We start from the raw sequence: 20,111 nt of genomic DNA, 5'->3' as shown, positions 1-20,111 counted from the left end.
CTGTTCACTATCATCCAGAAGGCGAGGTCAGTACAGGTGCATCAAAGCTGGGACCGAGAGACTGAAAAACAGCTTCTATCTCAAGGCCATCAGACTGTTAAACAGCCACCACTAACATTGAGTGGCTGCTGCCAACACACTGACACTGACTCAACTCCAGCCACTTTAATAATGGGAATTGATGGGAAATGATGTAAATATATCACTAGCCACTTTAAACAATGCTACCTTATATAATGTTACTTACCCTACATTATTCATCTCATATGCATACGTATATACTGTACTCTATATCATCGACTGTATCCTTATGTAATACATGTATCACTAGCCACTTTAACTATGCCACTTTGTTTACATACTCATCTCATATGTATATACTGTACTCGATACCATCTACTGTATCTTGCCTATGCTGCTCTGTACCATCACTCATTCATATATCCTTATGTACATATTCTTTATCCCCTTACACTGTGTACAAGACAGTAGTTTTGGAATTGTTAGTTAGATTACTTGTTGGTTATTACTGCATTGTCGGAACTAGAAGCACAAGCATTTCGCTACACTCGCATTAACATCTGCTAACCATGTGTATGTGACAAATACAATTTGATTTGATTTGATTTGATGGTGTGGAGGTGCGTTGCTGGTGACACTGTCCGTCATTTGTTTAGAATTCAAGGCACACTTAACCAGCATGGCTACCACAACATTCTGCAGAGATACGCCATCCCACCTGATTTGCGCTTAGTGGGACTATCATTTGATTTTCAACAGGACAATGACCCAACACACCTCCAGGCTGTGTAAGGGCTATTTGACCAAGAAGGAGAGTGATGCGGTGCTGCATCAGATGACCTGGCCTCACAATCACCTGACCTCAACCCAATTGAGATGGTTTGGGATGAGTTGGACCGCAGAGTGAAGGAAACGCAGCCAACAAGTGCTCAGCATATGTGGGAACTCCTTCAAGACGGTTGGAAAAGCATTCCAGGTGAAGCTGGTTGAGAGAGTGCCAAGAGTGTGCAACGCTGTCATCAAGACAAAGGGTGGCTACTTTAAAGAATCTAAAATCTAAAATATAATTCTACTTTTTGGTTACTACATGTTCCATATGTGCTTTTTCATAGTTTTGATGTCTTCACTATTATTCTGCAATCTATAAAATAGTAAACATAAAGAAAAAACCTTGAATGAGTAGGTTTGTCCAAACTTTTGACTGGTACTGTATATCTGAAATGCAGCCATATACACAACTATTGTCATTTTGCACGCAAGAAATCACACAACAGTATGTTGAAGAGAAGAACCACAAAGATTGATAGGCCAAGACGTGCTCATTAAAACAGCACAAACTGTAACCATCGATTTAGGACCCTAGCCAGTCAAGGCCATGAAAGTATAACGCTAGATGCACTGCCAATTCCGACACCACCTGAGTGGACAGCCGGACAACAGGAGCACTGTGCAAGTGCTCACCTCAGAGCACAACCAACTGGCTACATTGGCCATTGTCCCTATACCCATCAATAACACAAACCTGTATATCTATCAATAGCAATTAGACCTGCAAAAGCAAGGAATAACATTAAAAATCACAGTAAAAAGCAAAGGCCTAAATTGTACATTACATTCAGAAATCAACTGCACAACCAGTAGGGTTACATGAGGGAAAACAAATTAATTAACAATTATGTTGTTGTTTACGCAATAAAAAAAACAGCCCCTTATAAATGCAATCTTGGTCAGGTGGGCATAATTTGAAAGCTTGTTCTTCTGCCAACATGACTAAGTTATAAAATGTTATCTTACAGTGTTAGGCTTTAACACATAGAAAGGAGTCATGAGCAATGTTCTCTCTAATTTTGGCGGGCACTGAGGGCATTTTTGGTCTTAACAATTTTGTGCTGAGACAGCTGTGGATGCACAGACCTTCCTCATACTGGAGCAGAAAATAAAGGTCACATAAAACATGGCCAGTGAATAGTATTAAATATATAACTTTTTAAACAACTACACAGGCTTCCTTTTTTGAGTTGCATTGACTGTTGTTTTTAATGGTATCCTTATAATATGACTGGTCCAGACCAGTATGTTGTTGTACACAGTTTATTTGAGCCTCTATTTCTGCTTTTGAATGTAATTAGAGTTGCTACAGCACTAAGGCAGCATCGCTCACAGCCTATCTGAGCAGCCATCTGCAGAAGTGTGATAAAACAGCCACATGGGGGGTGGGGGGGGGGGGGGGGGTGGGGGGGGGGTGGGGGTGTGATGGTGTGATGGTGTGAAATAAGTGAGCTAGCCATTTCACAAGAACACCCTCCCAACACCAGCTCATGGCCAGAAATACTGCCACTCCTGTACCACTTTCAGCACTCTGCACCTTCTGTTCTACTCAAAGAGCATCAATACAAATCTATGGAAATCCAACCTTTAATATGAATGACATTGGTAATAGTAAATGATGTCCAGTCATTACAACTAGAGAGAGCTTAGAATGATGTGGTCAGTGGCACATAGTGACTCGTTTACCTTGGACCTGTGTCTGGTACACCACAAAGTACTTGTCATTCCCACAGCTCTCAAACTCTTCACTATGGCAGCGGTGCAGGCACATTTCCTCATCCTCCATCTCATGGAGGGAGAAGTGGGGGGTGGGGAACCCACAGAGACACCTGTCTCCAGCTAGAACCGCTAGGGACAGCTCCTTGAGGGCAGGAAGGAGAGAGGAGTGGGATGTCAGAGGGAGAAAGATATATGCATATGATACACATGCACACAACACTATAGCTGTGTTTAATACTCATACTAACCGCACTAACCATACTATTTTTGATGTAAATTGAGTATATAGTATGCTTATTAATCATAGTATGGATATAGTTAGTATGCCAAAAGTTCCCGGATGACATAATAAATTCGCCAAAATACGAAGTATACATGCAGTGGACACTATTTCAGTGCTTTTAGGGTCCATAATGCAATTTTTCAGGAAATGGGCATGGCTTCATACATTTCCAGATTTTAAGAAAATGTAGGAAAATATGCAGCCAAAGTCCAATGAGAGCGGATATGTCACGACTTCCACCGAAGTCGGCTCATCTCCTAGTACGGGCGGCGTTCGGCGGCCGACGTCACCGGCCTTATAGCCATTGCCGCTCCATTTTTCATTGTTCCATTTGTTTTGTCTTGTTCCCCGCACACCTGCAACATCTTGGCGCCACGATGAATCGCGTTGTCCAGACCATGGACCGCTGGGAGAGACAAGGAGTCTCTCCAGGGCCTCAACCAGCACAACCAGGGGTATCTCTACCCGCCCCTCCTGGATCCGATCCCAGTAGGATGCTTCTCTCCCTTCCCAGGGAGTATGATGGGACGGCAGCACGGTGCCAGGGGTTCCTATTACAGCTGGACCTATACCTGGCCATCGTTCACCCAGCTCTATCTGGAAGGGAGAGGGTGTCCGCCCTCGTCTCAAGCCTCTCAGGGAGAGCTCTGGAGTGGGCAAACGCCATGTGGGGAGAAGGAGATGGACCACTTCGAAGTTCACCCAGTCTTTGACAATCCGCCCGAGGGTAGAGCGGCGGGGGAGCGGCTCTTCCACCTGAGGCAGGGGACGAGGAGCGCCCAGGAGTTCGCCCTCGAATTCCGGTCTTTGGCCGCCGGAACAGGATGGAACGACAAGGCCCTTAACGACCACTATCGATGCAGCCTGCCCGAGGACGTCCGGCGGGAGCTGGCCTGCAGGGATGCCACCATCACCTTTGACCAACTGGTGGATCTGTCCATCCGGATGGATAACCTGCTGGTCACCAGCGGACGTCCAGAGAGGGCTCTGTCGGTTTCATCTTCCAGCACCCCCGCTCCGGTGCCCATGGAGCTGGGAGAGGCTGCGCTTAGGAAGGCTGGAGGAGGGAAAGTCCAGACCAGGTCTCCACCGTGTGCATCCCCCCAGAATATGCCGATTTGGCTCTCGCCTTCTCCAAAAAGAAGGCAACTCAATTACCACCCCATCGACAGGGGGATTGTGCGTTAAATCTCCTGGTAGATGCTGCACTTCCCAGGAGTCACGTGTATCCCCTGTCGCAAGCAGAGAGGTGGCTATGGAGACATATGTCTCTGAATCACTCCGTCAGGGGTACATTCGGTTCTCCACTTCACCCGCCTCCTTTAGTTTATTTTTCGTGAAGAAGAACGAGGGAGGTCTGCGCCCATGCATTGACTATCGAGGTCTCAATCAAATCATGGTGAGGTACAGTAACCCGCTACCTCTCATCGCCAAGGTTGATTGAGTCAATGCACGGGACGCGCTTCTTCACAAAACTGGATCTCAGGAGCGCTTACAACCTGGTGCGTATCCGGGAGGGAGACGAGTGGAAGACGGCGTTCAGTACCACCTCAGGACATTATGAGTACCTCTTCATGCCGTACGGGTTAATGAATGCTCCATCAGTCTTCTAATTCTTCGATTCGATTTTCAGGGACCTGCACGGGCAGGGTGTGGTGGTGTATATCGATGACATTCAGATATACTCCGCTACACGTGCCGAGCATGTGTCCTTGGTGCGCAGGGTACTTGGATGACTGTTGGAGCATGACCTGGCTGAGAAATGCCTGTTCTTCCAGCAGGCCGACTCCTTCCTAGGGTATCGCATTTACACATCGGTGGTGGAGATGGAGAGTGACCGCATTTCAGCCGTGCGTAATTGGTCGACTCCCACCACGGTAAAGGAAGTGCAGCGGCTTTTAAGGTTTGCCAATTACTACCAGAGATTTATCCGGGGTTTTGGCCAGGTGGCTGCTCATATTAACTCACTGCTGAAGGGGGGGTCCTGTTTGTTTGCAGTGGTCGGCTGAGGCAGACAGGGCTTTTGGGCACCTAAGGGCTCTGTTTACTTCGGCTCCCGTGCTGGCCCATCCGTATCCCTCTTTGGCGTTCATAGTGGAGGTGGACGCGTCCGAGGCTGGGATAGGAGCCGTGCTCTCTCAGCGCTCAGGCACGCCACCGAAGCTCCGCACCTGTGCCTTCTTCTCGAAGAAGCTCAGCCTGGCGGAGCGGAACTATGATGTGGGGGACCAGGAGTTGTTGGCTGTGGTTAAAGCATTGAAGGCGTGGAAACATTGGCTTGAGGAGGCTAAACACCCTTTCCTCATCTGGACTGACCACCGCAACCTGGAGTATATCCGGGCAGCGAGGAGACTGAATCCTCGTCAGGCAAGGTGGGCCATGTTTTTTTACCCGTTCTGTGTTTACCCTGTCCTACAGACCAGGTTCCCAAAATGTGAAGGCAGACGCACTGTCCCGGCTGTATGACACAGAGGAGCGGCTCACGGATCACACTCCCATACTACTGGCCTCCTGCCTGGTAACGCCGGTCGTGTGGGAGCTGGACGCGGACATTGAGCATGCGTTACGTACAGAGCCCGCTCCCCTCCAGTGTCCAGGTGGATGTCTGTACGTTCCGTCTGCTGTCCGCGACCGGCTGATCTATTGAGCCCACACGTCACCCTCCTCTGGTCATCCTGGTACCGGTCAGACGGTGCGCTGTCTTAGTGAGAAGTACTGGTGGCCCACTTTGGCTAAGGACATGAGGGTTTATGTTTCCTCCTGCTCGGTGCGTGCCCAGTGCAAGGCTCCTAGGCACCTGCCCAGAGGTAAGTTACAACCCTTACCCGTTCCACAGCGGTCGTGGTCGCACCTGTCGGTAGATTTCCTGACGATCTTCCTCCCTCCCATTGTAACACCGTGATCCTGGTCGTTGTGGATCGTTTTTGTAAGTCCTGTCGTCTCCTCCCATTGCCCGTTCTCCCTACGGCCCTACAAACTGAGGAGGCCTTGTTTACACACGTCTTCCGGCACTACGGGGTACCTGAGGATATAGTGTCTGATCAGCGTCCCCAGGTCGCGTCGAGGGCCTGGAAGGCGTTCATGGAACGTCTGGGGGTCTCGGTCAGCCTTACCTCAGGTTTTCACCCTGAGAGTAACGGGAAGGTGGAGAGAATAAACCAGGATGTGGGTAAGTTTCCTATTGCCAGGACCGGCCGGGGGAGTGGGCAGCATTCGTGCCCTGGGCAGAAATGGCCTAGAACTCACTTCGCCACTCCTACACTAACCTCACCCCCTTCCAGTGTGTATTGGGGTATCAGCCGGTTCTGGCTCCTTGGCATCAGAGTCAGACCGAGGCTCCTGCGGTGGACGACTGGTTCCGGCGCGCGGAGGAAACATGGGATGCCGCCCATGTCCATCTTCACTTTCTGGTCTGCGAAATACCAGCAACAGTGTGTGAAAACCTTGTGAAGACTTACAGAAAACGTTTGACCTCTGTCATTGCCAACAAAGGGTATATAACAAAGTATTGAGATAAACTTTTGTTATTGACCAAATACTTATTTTCCACCATAATTTGGAAATAAATTCATAAAAAATCCTACAATGTGATTTTCTGGATTTTTTTTCTTCTAATTTTGTCTGGCATAGTTGAAGTGTACCTATGATGAAAATTACAGGCCTCTCTCATCTTTTTAAGTGGGAGAACTTACACAATTGGTGGCTGACTAAATAGTTTTTTGCCCCACTGTATGTTACATGTTTGAGTCGTCATGTGCATTAGTATCACAATTTCTAACTTATTTGCATTCATTTGTACTTACACTTGTGTGTTGACTCCATATTAATGTTGGTTTTAAGTTTTGGCTGACTTTTCTTAGCGGATGTACAATCATCGCAAATTGAATTACGGGCCGTTTCAGGCCCGGAGTGAACATAATTGTACACTCGCAATCTCACTCAAAAACGAGGGCTGAGGGGATTACGTTGCCAACTTCCCTTGCTTGGCTTATCATTTGGACCAAAGACAAAGATGGCCATGGGGATTCCCCCAAGGGCAAAGGGCGAGGGTAAGTGGAGGAGGGTGTGTCTTATGAGTTTGAAATGCAGCCCTAGTAGCTCCTTTGAAAGGATAATGTTTGTTTACAGTATAATAAAATTAAGTAATAGTATATACTATGTAGTATGTCCTCATTAAGTATGTAGTATACAGTATGTTAGTATGGGTATTCGAACACAGCTAACCTCTTTCTCTTCCTCAGCAAACAAGCAAACACACATCAAAATCTGACATCACAACAAGTACATTTCCCTCACCTTCTCTGTGCAAAAGTCCACACACTTCTCCACGGACATGTTCTGGATGACAGCGCTGATGGGCAGGGCGAGGGTGATGTTGTCAGGTCTGTGGAAGCACCCTTTAAAGATGGCACTCCCATCTGAACCAAGGATAAACACAACCAACACAACATACTAGATTAGTATTGATCACTAACCCATTTTCATGTGTGTTCTGACTGAAAAAAGCTTTTTACCCCAATAGTATCCATCGACCCTTCCCTTGGCCTTGCTAGGAACCTAACACAGAGAAGCCTGCCCTGACCCAGCAGCAGCCTGCCCTGACACAGAAGCGGCCTGCCCTGAGCCGTTGCCATCACACCAGGGACTGCCTGGCTCTCCTGCACTGGCTGTCTCAACAACCTTCCTCCCCAGACTGTCCCTATGGGCAAACACAGTGCAAACAGGCCCAGCCATACTGTAGAACAGCAAATAACAGGCCCAGCCATACTGTAGAACAGCAAATAACAGGCCCGGCCATACTGTAAAACAGCAAATAACAGGCCCAGCCCTACAGTACAAGAGCAAATAACAGGCCCAGCCATACAGTAAAACAGCAAATAACAGGCCCAGCCATACTGTAGAACAGCAAATAACAGGCTGAGCCATACTGTAGAAGAGCAAATAACAGGCCCAGCCATACAGTAAAACAGCAAATAACAGGCCCAGCCATACTGTAAAACAGCTAATAACAGGCCCAGCCCTACAGTAAAACAGCAAATAACAGGCCCAGCCATACAGTAAAACAGCAAATAACAGGCCCAGCCCTGCAGTAAAACAGCAAATAACAGGCCCAGCCATACTGTAGAACAGCAAATAACAGGCCCAGCCATACTGTAGAACAGCAAATAACGGGCCCAGCCCTACAGTAAAACAGCAAATAACAGGCCCAGCCATACTGTAAAACAGTAAATAACAGGCCCAGCCATACTGTAAAACAGTAAATAACAGGCCCAGCCATACTGTAAAACAGTAAATAACAGGCCCAGTCATACTGTAAAATAGCAAATAACAGACCCAGCAATACTGTAGAACTGCAAATAACAGGCCCAGCCATACTGTAAAACAGCAAATAACAGGCTCATACTGTAAATCAGCAAATAACAGGCCCAGCCATACTGTATAACAGTAAATAACAGGCCCAGTCATACTGTAAAAGGGCAAATAACAGGCCCAGCCATACTGTAAAACAGCAAATAACAGGCCCAGCCAAAACTGTAAAACAGTAAATAACAGGCCCAGTCATACTGTAAAATAGCAAATAACAGACCCAGCAATACTGTAGAACTGCAAATAACAGGCCCAGCCATACTGTAAAACAGCAAATAACAGGCTCATACTGTAAATCAGCAAATAACAGGCCCAGCCATACTGTATAACAGTAAATAACAGGCCCAGTCATACTGTAAAAGGGCAAATAACAGGCCCAGCCATACTGTAAAACAGCAAATAACAGGCCCAATCATACTGTAAAACAGCAAATAACAGGCCCAGTCATACTGTAAAACAACAAATAACAGGCCCAGCCATACAGTAAAACAGCAAATAAAAGGCCCAGCCCTACAGTAAAACAGCAAATAACAGGCCCAGCCATACTGTAGAACAGCAAACAACAGGCCCAGCCCTCCAGTAAAACAGCAAATAACAGGCCCAGCCCTACAGTAAAACAGCAAATAACAGGCCCATACTGGAAATCAGCAAATAACAGGCCCAATCATACTGTAAAACAGCAAATAACAGGCCCAGTCATACTGTAAAACAACAAATAACAGGCCCAGCCCTACAGTAAAACAGCAAATAACAGGCCCAGCCATACTGTAGAACAGCAAACAACAGGCCCAGCCCTCCAGTAAAACAGCAAATAACAGGCCCAGCCCTACAGTAAAACAGCAAAAAACAGGCCCATACTGGAAATCAGCAAATAACAGGCCCAGCCACACTGTAAAACAGTAAATAACAGGCCCAGTCGTACTGTAAAACAGCAAATAACAGGCCCAACCATACTGTAAAACAGTAAATAACAGGCCCAGTCGTACTGTAAAACAGCAAATAACAGGCCCAGCCATACTGTAAAAAAAGCAAATAACAGACCCAGCAATACTGTAGAACAGCAAATAACAGGCCCAGCCATACTGCATATCAGCAAATAACAGGCCCAGCCATATTGTAAAACAGCAAATAACAGGCCCAGCCATACTGTAAATCAGCAAATAACAGGCCCAGCCATACTGTAAAACAGTAAAGAACAGGCCCAGTCGTACTGAAAAACAGCAAATAACAGGACCAGCCATACTGTAAAACAGCAAATAACAGGCACAGCCCTATAGTAAAACAGCAAATTAAAGGCCCAGCCCTACAGTAAAACAGCAAATAACAGGCCCAGCCCTAAAGTAAAACAGCAAATAACAGGCCCAGCCCTACAGTAAAACAGCAAATAACAGGCCCAGCCCTAAGGTAAAACAGGAAAAAACAGGCCCAGCCATACTGTAGAACAACAAATAACAGGCCCGGCCATAATGAAGAACAACAAATAACAGGCCCAGACATACTGTAGAACAGCAAATAACAGGCCCAGCCATACAGTAAAACAGCAAATAACAGGCCCAGCCATACTGTAAAACAGCTAATAACAGGCCCAGCCCTACAGTAAAACAGCAAAAAACAGGCCCAGTCATACTGTAAACCAGAAAATAACAGAACCAGCCCTACAGTAAAACAGCAAATAACAGGCCCAGCTCTACAGTAAAACAGCAAATAACAGGCCCAGCCATACTGTAGAACAGCAAATAACAGGCCCAGCCCTACAGTAAAACAGTAAATAACAGGCCCAGCCATACTGTAGAACAGCAAATAACAGGCCAAGCCATACTGTAAAACACCAAATAACAGGCCTAGTCATACTGTAAAACAGCAAATAACAGGCCCAGTCATACTGTAAAACAGCAAATAACAGGCCTAGACATACTTTAGAACAGCAAATAACAGTCCCGGCCATAATGAAGAACAACAAATAACAGGCCCAGCCATACTGTAGAACAGCAAATAACAGGCCCAGCCATACAGTAAAACAGCAAATAAAAGGCCCAGCCCTACAGTAAAACAGCAAATAACAGGCCCAGCCATACTGTAGAACAGCAAACAACAGGCCCAGCCCTCCAGTAAAACAGCAAATAACAGGCCCATACTGGAAATCAGCAAATAACAGGCCCAGCCATACTGTAAAACAGCAAATAACAGGCCCAGCCCTACAGTAAAACAGCAAATAACAGGCCCAGCCATACTGTAGAACAGCAAACAACAGGCCCAGCCCTCCAGTAAAACAGCAAATAACAGGCCCAGCCCTACAGTAAAACAGCAAATAACAGGCCCATACTGGAAATCAGCAAATAACAGGCCCAATCATACTGTAAAACAGCAAATAACAGGCCCAGTCATACTGTAAAACAACAAATAACAGGCCCAGCCCTACAGTAAAACAGCAAATAACAGGCCCAGCCATACTGTAGAACAGCAAACAACAGGCCCAGCCCTCCAGTAAAACAGCAAATAACAGGCCCAGCCATACTGTAAAACAGCAAATAACAGGCCCAATCATACTGTAAAACAGCAAATAACAGGCCCAGTCATACTGTAAAACAACAAATAACAGGCCCAGCCATACAGTAAAACAGCAAATAAAAGGCCCAGCCCTACAGTAAAACAGCAAATAACAGGCCCAGCCATACTGTAGAACAGCAAACAACAGGCCCAGCCCTCCAGTAAAACAGCAAATAACAGGCCCAGCCCTACAGTAAAACAGCAAATAACAGGCCCATACTGGAAATCAGCAAATAACAGGCCCAATCATACTGTAAAACAGCAAATAACAGGCCCAGTCATACTGTAAAACAACAAATAACAGGCCCAGCCCTACAGTAAAACAGCAAATAACAGGCCCAGCCATACTGTAGAACAGCAAACAACAGGCCCAGCCCTCCAGTAAAACAGCAAATAACAGGCCCAGCCCTACAGTAAAACAGCAAAAAACAGGCCCATACTGGAAATCAGCAAATAACAGGCCCAGCCACACTGTAAAACAGTAAATAACAGGCCCAGTCGTACTGTAAAACAGCAAATAAAAGGCCCAACCATACTGTAAAACAGTAAATAACAGGCCCAGTCGTACTGTAAAACAGCAAATAACAGGCCCAGCCATACTGTAAAAAAAGCAAATAACAGACCCAGCAATACTGTAGAACAGCAAATAACAGGCCCAGCCATACTGCATATCAGCAAATAACAGGCCCAGCCATATTGTAAAACAGCAAATAACAGGCCCAGCCATACTGTAAATCAGCAAATAACAGGCCCAGCCATACTGTAAAACAGTAAAGAACAGGCCCAGTCGTACTGAAAAACAGCAAATAACAGGACCAGCCATACTGTAAAACAGCAAATAACAGGCACAGCCCTATAGTAAAACAGCAAATTAAAGGCCCAGCCCTACAGTAAAACAGCAAATAACAGGCCCAGCCCTAAAGTAAAACAGCAAATAACAGAACCAGCCCTACAGTAAAACAGCAAATAACAGGCCCAGCCCTAAGGTAAAACAGGAAAAAACAGGCCCAGCCATACTGTAGAACAACAAATAACAGGCCCGGCCATAATGAAGAACAACAAATAACAGGCCCAGACATACTGTAGAACAGCAAATAACAGGCCCAGCCATACAGTAAAACAGCAAATAACAGGCCCAGCCATACTGTAAAACAGCTAATAACAGGCCCAGCCCTACAGTAAAACAGCAAAAAACAGGCCCAGTCATACTGTAAACCAGAAAATAACAGAACCAGCCCTACAGTAAAACAGCAAATAACAGGCCCAGCTCTACAGTAAAACAGCAAATAACAGGCCCAGCCATACTGTAGAACAGCAAATAACAGGCCCAGCCCTACAGTAAAACAGTAAATAACAGGCCCAGCCATACTGTAGAACAGCAAATAACAGGCCAAGCCATACTGTAAAACACCAAATAACAGGCCTAGTCATACTGTAAAACAGCAAATAACAGGCCCAGTCATACTGTAAAACAGCAAATAACAGGCCTAGACATACTTTAGAACAGCAAATAACAGTCCCGGCCATAATGAAGAACAACAAATAACAGGCCCAGCCATACTGTAGAACAGCAAATAACAGGCCCAGCCATACAGTAAAACAGCAAATAAAAGGCCCAGCCCTACAGTAAAACAGCAAATAACAGGCCCAGCCATACTGTAGAACAGCAAACAACAGGCCCAGCCCTCCAGTAAAACAGCAAATAACAGGCCCATACTGGAAATCAGCAAATAACAGGCCCAGCCATACTGTAAAACAGCAAATAACAGGCCCAGCCCTACAGTAAAACAGCAAATAACAGGCCCAGCCATACTGTAGAACAGCAAACAACAGGCCCAGCCCTCCAGTAAAACAGCAAATAACAGGCCCAGCCCTACAGTAAAACAGCAAATAACAGGCCCATACTGGAAATCAGCAAATAACAGGCCCAATCATACTGTAAAACAGCAAATAACAGGCCCAGTCATACTGTAAAACAACAAATAACAGAACCAGCCCTACAGTAAAACAGCAAATAACAGGCCCAGCCATACTGTAGAACAGCAAACAACAGGCCCAGCCCTCCAGTAAAACAGCAAATAACAGGCCCAGCCCTACAGTAAAACAGCAAAAAACAGGCCCATACTGGAAATCAGCAAATAACAGGCCCAGCCACACTGTAAAACAGTAAATAACAGGCCCAGTCGTACTGTAAAACAGCAAATAACAGGCCCAACCATACTGTAAAACAGTAAATAACAGGCCCAGTCGTACTGTAAAACAGCAAATAACAGGCCCAGCCATACTGTAAAAAAAGCAAATAACAGACCCAGCAATACTGTAGAACAGCAAATAACAGGCCCAGCCATACTGCATATCAGCAAATAACAGGCCCAGCCATATTGTAAAACAGCAAATAACAGGCCCAGCCATACTTTAAATCAGCAAATAACAGGCCCAGCCATACTGTAAAACAGCTAATAACAGGCCCAGCCCTACAGTAAAACAGCAAAAAACAGGCCCAGTCATACTGTAAACCAGAAAATAACAGAACCAGCCCTACAGTAAAACAGCAAATAACAGGCCCAGCTCTACAGTAAAACAGCAAATAACAGGCCCAGCCATACTGTAGAACAGCAAATAACAGGCCCAGCCCTACAGTAAAACAGTAAATAACAGGCCCAGCCATACTGTAGAACAGCAAATAACAGGCCAAGCCATATTGTAAAACACCAAATAACAGGCCTAGTCATACTGTAAAACAGCAAATAACAGGCCCAGTCATACTGTAAAACAGCAAATAACAGGCCTAGCCATACTTTAGAACAGCAAATGACAGTCCCGGCCATAATGAAGAACAACAAATAACAGGCCCAGCCATACTGTAGAACAGCAAATAACAGGCCCAGCCATACAGTAAAACAGCAAATAAAAGGCCCAGCCCTACAGTAAAACAGCAAATAACAGGCCCAGCCATACTGTAGAACAGCAAACAACAGGCCCAGCCCTCCAGTAAAACAGCAAATAACAGGCCCAGCCCTACAGTAAAACAGCAAATAACAGGCCCATACTGGAAATCAGCAAATAACAGGCCCAGCCATACTGTAAAACAGCTAATAACAGGCCCAGCTCTACAGTAAAACAGCAAATAACAGGCCCAGCCATACTGTAAAACAGCAAATAACAGGCCCAATCATACTGTAAAACAGCAAATAACAGGCCCAGTCATACTGTAAAACAACAAATAACAGGCCCAGCCATACAGTAAAACAGCAAATAAAAGGCCCAGCCCTACAGTAAAACAGCAAATAACAGGCCCAGCCATACTGTAGAACAGCAAACAACAGGCCCAGCCCTCCAGTAAAACAGCAAATAACAGGCCCAGCCCTACAGTAAAACAGCAAATAACAGGCCCATACTGGAAATCAGCAAATAACAGGCCCAATCATACTGTAAAACAGCAAATAACAGGCCCAGTCATACTGTAAAACAACAAATAACAGGCCCAGCCCTACAGTAAAACAGCAAATAACAGGCCCAGCCATACTGTAGAACAGCAAACAACAGGCCCAGCCCTCCAGTAAAACAGCAAATAACAGGCCCAGCCCTACAGTAAAACAGCAAAAAACAGGCCCATACTGGAAATCAGCAAATAACAGGCCCAGCCACACTGTAAAACAGTAAATAACAGGCCCAGTCGTACTGTAAAACAGCAAATAACAGGCCCAACCATACTGTAAAACAGTAAATAACAGGCCCAGTCGTACTGTAAAACAGCAAATAACAGGCCCAGCCATACTGTAAAAAAAGCAAATAACAGACCCAGCAATACTGTAGAACAGCAAATAACAGGCCCAGCCATACTGCATATCAGCAAATAACAGGCCCAGCCATATTGTAAAACAGCAAATAACAGGCCCAGCCATACTGTAAATCAGCAAATAACAGGCCCAGCCATACTGTAAAACAGTAAAGAACAGGCCCAGTCGTACTGAAAAACAGCAAATAACAGGACCAGCCATACTGTAAAACAGCAAATAACAGGCACAGCCCTATAGTAAAACAGCAAATTAAAGGCCCAGCCCTACAGTAAAACAGCAAATAACAGGCCCAGCCCTAAAGTAAAACAGCAAATAACAGGCCCAGCCCTACAGTAAAACAGCAAATAACAGGCCCAGCCCTAAGGTAAAACAGGAAAAAACAGGCCCAGCCATACTGTAGAACAACAAATAACAGGCCCGGCCATAATGAAGAACAACAAATAACAGGCCCAGACATACTGTAGAACAGCAAATAACAGGCCCAGCCATACAGTAAAACAGCAAATAACAGGCCCAGCCATACTGTAAAACAGCTAATAACAGGCCCAGCCCTACAGTAAAACAGCAAAAAACAGGCCCAGTCATACTGTAAACCAGAAAATAACAGAACCAGCCCTACAGTAAAACAGCAAATAACAGGCCCAGCTCTACAGTAAAACAGCAAATAACAGGCCCAGCCATACTGTAGAACAGCAAATAACAGGCCCAGCCCTACAGTAAAACAGTAAATAACAGGCCCAGCCATACTGTAGAACAGCAAATAACAGGCCAAGCCATACTGTAAAACACCAAATAACAGGCCTAGTCATACTGTAAAACAGCAAATAACAGGCCCAGTCATACTGTAAAACAGCAAATAACAGGCCTAGACATACTTTAGAACAGCAAATAACAGTCCCGGCCATAATGAAGAACAACAAATAACAGGCCCAGCCATACTGTAGAACAGCAAATAACAGGCCCAGCCATACAGTAAAACAGCAAATAAAAGGCCCAGCCCTACAGTAAAACAGCAAATAACAGGCCCAGCCATACTGTAGAACAGCAAACAACAGGCCCAGCCCTCCAGTAAAACAGCAAATAACAGGCCCATACTGGAAATCAGCAAATAACAGGCCCAGCCATACTGTAAAACAGCAAATAACAGGCCCAGCCCTACAGTAAAACAGCAAATAACAGGCCCAGCCATACTGTAGAACAGCAAACAACAGGCCCAGCCATCCAGTAAAACAGCAAATAACAGGCCCAGCCCTACAGTAAAACAGCAAATAACAGGCCCATACTGGAAATCAGCAAATAACAGGCCCAATCATACTGTAAAACAGCAAATAACAGGCCCAGTCATACTGTAAAACAACAAATAACAGGCCCAGCCCTACAGTAAAACAGCAAATAACAGGCCCAGCCATACTGTAGAACAGCAAACAACAGGCCCAGCCCTCCAGTAAAACAGCAAATAACAGGCCCAGCCCTACAGTAAAACAGCAAAAAACAGGCCCATACTGGAAATCAGCAAATAACAGGCCCAGCCACACTGTAAAACAGTAAATAACAGGCCCAGTCGTACTGTAAAACAGCAAATAACAGGCCCAACCATACTGTAAAACAGTAAATAACAGGCCCAGTCGTACTGTAAAACAGCAAATAACAGGCCCAGCCATACTGTAAAAAAAGCAAATAACAGACCCAGCAATACTGTAGAACAGCAAATAACAGGCCCAGCCATACTGCATATCAGCAAATAACAGGCCCAGCCATATTGTAAAACAGCAAATAACAGGCCCAGCCATACTGTAAATCAGCAAATAACAGGCCCAGCCATACTGTAAAACAGCTAATAACAGGCCCAGCCCTACAGTAAAACAGCAAAAAACAGGCCCAGTCATACTGTAAACCAGAAAATAACAGAACCAGCCCTACAGTAAAACAGCAAATAACAGGCCCAGCTCTACAGTAAAACAGCAAATAACAGGCCCAGTCATACTGTAGAACAGCAAATAACAGGCCCAGCCCTACAGTAAAACAGTAAATAACAGGCCCAGCCATACTGTAGAACAGCAAATAACAGGCCAAGCCATACTGTAAAACACCAAATAACAGGCCTAGTCATACTGTAAAACAGCAAATAACAGGCCCAGTCATACTGTAAAACAGAAAATAACAGGCCTAGCCATACTTTAGAACAGCAAATAACAGTCCCGGCCATAATGAAGAACAACAAATAACAGGCCCAGCCATACTGTAGAACAGCAAATAACAGGCCCAGCCATACAGTAAAACAGCAAATAAAAGGCCCAGCCCTACAGTAAAACAGCAAATAACAGGCCCAGCCATACTGTAGAACAGCAAACAACAGGCCCAGCCCTCCAGTAAAACAGCAAATAACAGGCCCAGCCCTACAGTAAAACAGCAAATAACAGGCCCATACTGGAAATCAGCAAATAACAGGCCCAGCCATACTGTAAAACAGCAAATAACAGGCCCAGCCATACTGTTAATCAGCAAATAACTGGCCCAGCCATACTGTAAAACAGTAAATAACAAGCCCAGTCATACTGTAAAACAGCAAATAACAGGCCCAGCCATACTGTAAAACAGCACATAACAGGCCCAGTCATACTGTAAAACAGCAAATAACAGGCTCAGCCATATTTTAAAACAGCAAATAACAGGCCCAGCCATACAGTAAAACAGCAAATAACAGGCCCAGCCCTACAGTAAACAGCAAATAACAGGCCCAGCCCTACAGTAAAACAGCAAATAAAAGGCACAGCCCTACAGTAAAAAAGCAAATAAAAGACACAGCCATACTGTAGAACAGCAAATAACAGGACCAGCCATACTGTAGAACAGCAAATAACAGGACCAGCCATACTGTAGAACAGCAAATAACAGGCCCAGCCATAATGAAGAACAACAAAAAACAGGCCTAGCCATACTGTAGAACAGCAAATAACAGGCCCAGCCATAATGAAGAACAACATATAACAGGCCCAGCCCTACAGTAAAACAGCAAAAAAACAGGCCCAGCCATATTGTAGAACAGCAAATAACAGACCCAGCCATACTGTAGAACAGCAAATAACAGGCCCAGCCATACTGTAAATCAGCAAATAACAGGCCCAGCCATACTGTAAAACAGCAAATAACAGGCCCAGCCATACTGTAAATCAGCAAATAACAGGCCCAGCCATACTGTAAAACAGCAAATAACAGTCCCAGCCATACTGTAAATCCGCAAATAACAGGCCCAGCCATACTGTAAAACAGTAATAACAGGCCCAGTCGTACTGTAAAACAGCAAATAACAGGCCCAGCCATACTGTAAAACAGCAAATAACAGACCTAGCCATACAGTAAAACAGCAAATAAAAGGCCCAGCCCTACAGTAAAACAGCAAATAACAGGCCCAGCCCTACAGTAAAACAGCAAATAACAGGCCCAGCCCTACGGTAAAACAGCAAATAACAGGCCCAGCCCTACGGTAAAACAGCAAAAACAGGCCTAGCCATACTGTAGAACAGCAAATAACAGGCCCGGCCATAATGAAGAACAACAAATAACAGGCCCAGCCATACTGTAGAACAGCAAATAACAGGCCAAGCCATACTGTAAAACACCAAATAACAGGCCGAGTCGTACTGTAAAACAGCAAATAACAGGCCTAGCCATACAGAAAAACAGCAAATAACAGGCCCAGTCATACTGTAAAACAGCAAATGACAGGCCTAGCCATACAATAAAACAGCAAATAACAGGCCCAGCCCTACAGTAAAACAGCAAATAAAAGGCCCAGCCGTACAGTAAAACAGCAAATTACAGGCCCAGTCGTACTGCAAAACAGCAAATAACAGGCCCAGGCCTAAAGTAAAACAGCAAATAACAGGCCCAGCCCTACAGTAAAACAGCAAATAAAAGGCCCAGCCCTACAGTAAAACAGCTAATAACAAGCCCAGCCCTACAGTAAAACAACAAATAACAGGCCCAGCCCTAAAGTAAAACAGCAAATAACAGGCCCAGCCATACTGTAAATCAGCAAATAACAGGCCCAGCCATACTGTAAAACAGTAAAGAACAGGCCCAGTCGTACTGAAAAACAGCAAATAACAGGCCCAGCCATACTGTAAAACAGCAAATAACAGGCACAGCCCTATAGTAAAATAGCAAATTAAAGGCCCAGCCCTACAGTAAAACAGCAAATAACAGGCCCAGCCCTAAAGTAAAACAGCAAATTAAAGGCCCAGCCCTACAGTAAAACAGCAAATAACAGGCCCAGCCCTAAAGTAAAACAGCAAATAACAGGCCCAGCCCTACAGTAAAACAGCAAATAACAGGCCCAGCCCTAAGGTAAAACAGGAAAAAACAGGCCCAGCCATACTGTAGAACAACAAATAACAGGCCCGGCCATAATGAAGAACAACAAATAACAGGCCCAGACATACTGTAGAACAGCAAATAACAGGCCCAGCCATACTGTAAAACAGTAAATAACAGGCCCAGTCATACTGTAAAACAGCAAATAACAGGCCCAGCCATACAGTAAAACAGCAAATAACAGGCCCAGCCATACTGTAAAACAGCTAATAACAAGCACAGCCCTACAGTAAAACAGCAAAAAACAGGCCCAGTCATACTGTAAAACAGAAAATAACAGAACCAGCCCTACAGTAAAACAGCAAATAACAGGCCCAGCTCTACAGTAAAACAGCAAATAACAGGCCCAGCCATACTGTAGAACAGCAAATAACAGGCCCAGCCCTACAGTAAAACAGCAAATAACAGGCCCAGCCATACTGTAGAACAGCAAATAACAGGCCAAGCCATACTGTAAAACACCAAATAACAGGCCTAGTCATACTGTAAAACAGCAAATAACAGGCCCAGTCATACTGTAAAACAGCAAATAACAGGCCTAGCCATACTTTAGAACAGCAAATAACAGTCCCGGCCATAATGAAGAACAACAAATAACAGGCCCAGCCATACTGTAGAACAGCAAATAACAGGCCCAGCCATACAGTAAAACAGCAAAAAACAGGACCAGACATACTGTAAAACAGCAAATAACAGGACCAGCCATACTGTAGAACAGCAAATAACAGGACCAGCCATACTGTAGAACAGCAAATAACAGGCCCAGCCATAATGAAGAACAACAAAAAACAGGCCTAGCCATACTGTAGAACAGCAAATAACAGGCCCAGCCATAATGAAGAACAACATATAACAGGCCCAGCCCTACAGTAAAACAGCAAAAAAACAGGCCCAGCCATATTGTAGAACAGCAAATAACAGACCCAGCCATACTGTAGAACAGCAAATAACAGGCCCAGCCATACTGTAAATCAGCAAATAACAGGCCCAGCCATACTGTAAAACAGCAAATAACAGGCCCAGCCATACTGTAAATCAGCAAATAACAGGCCCAGCCATACTGTAAAACAGCAAATAACAGTCCCAGCCATACTGTAAATCCGCAAATAACAGGCCCAGCCATACTGTACAACAGTAATAACAGGCCCAGTCGTACTGTAAAACAGCAAATA

At 45.2% G+C, this 20,111-nt stretch overlaps 1 protein-coding gene across 5 annotated transcripts in view; it reads right to left on the bottom strand.

Moving 5' to 3' along the window:
- The window catches only part of LOC110536106 (WSC domain-containing protein 2), a 134,481-nt gene that overhangs the window by 20,694 nt on the left and 93,676 nt on the right, over positions 1-20,111 (bottom strand). For 4 of the 5 annotated variants that reach the window (XM_036935964.1, XM_021621664.2, XM_021621665.2 and 1 more), the window contains 2 exons: positions 7,148-7,269; positions 2,536-2,710 (listed from right to left, as the gene is read on the bottom strand). The exons of the other annotated variant lie outside the window; for it this stretch is intronic. In XM_036935964.1, the coding sequence (XP_036791859.1) occupies positions 2,536-2,710; positions 7,148-7,269 (297 nt within the window). The remainder of the gene's footprint in view (positions 1-2,535; positions 2,711-7,147; positions 7,270-20,111) is intronic. 5 annotated transcript variants of the gene reach the window in all.

The sequence above is a fragment of the Oncorhynchus mykiss genome, chromosome 11, assembly GCF_013265735.2.
Source record: "Oncorhynchus mykiss isolate Arlee chromosome 11, USDA_OmykA_1.1, whole genome shotgun sequence".
In the NCBI taxonomy this organism is placed as follows: Eukaryota; Metazoa; Chordata; class Actinopteri; order Salmoniformes; family Salmonidae; genus Oncorhynchus; species Oncorhynchus mykiss.
The sequence above is the reverse complement of the archived record's forward strand: the minus strand, read 5'-3'. Positions and strand labels throughout refer to the sequence as shown.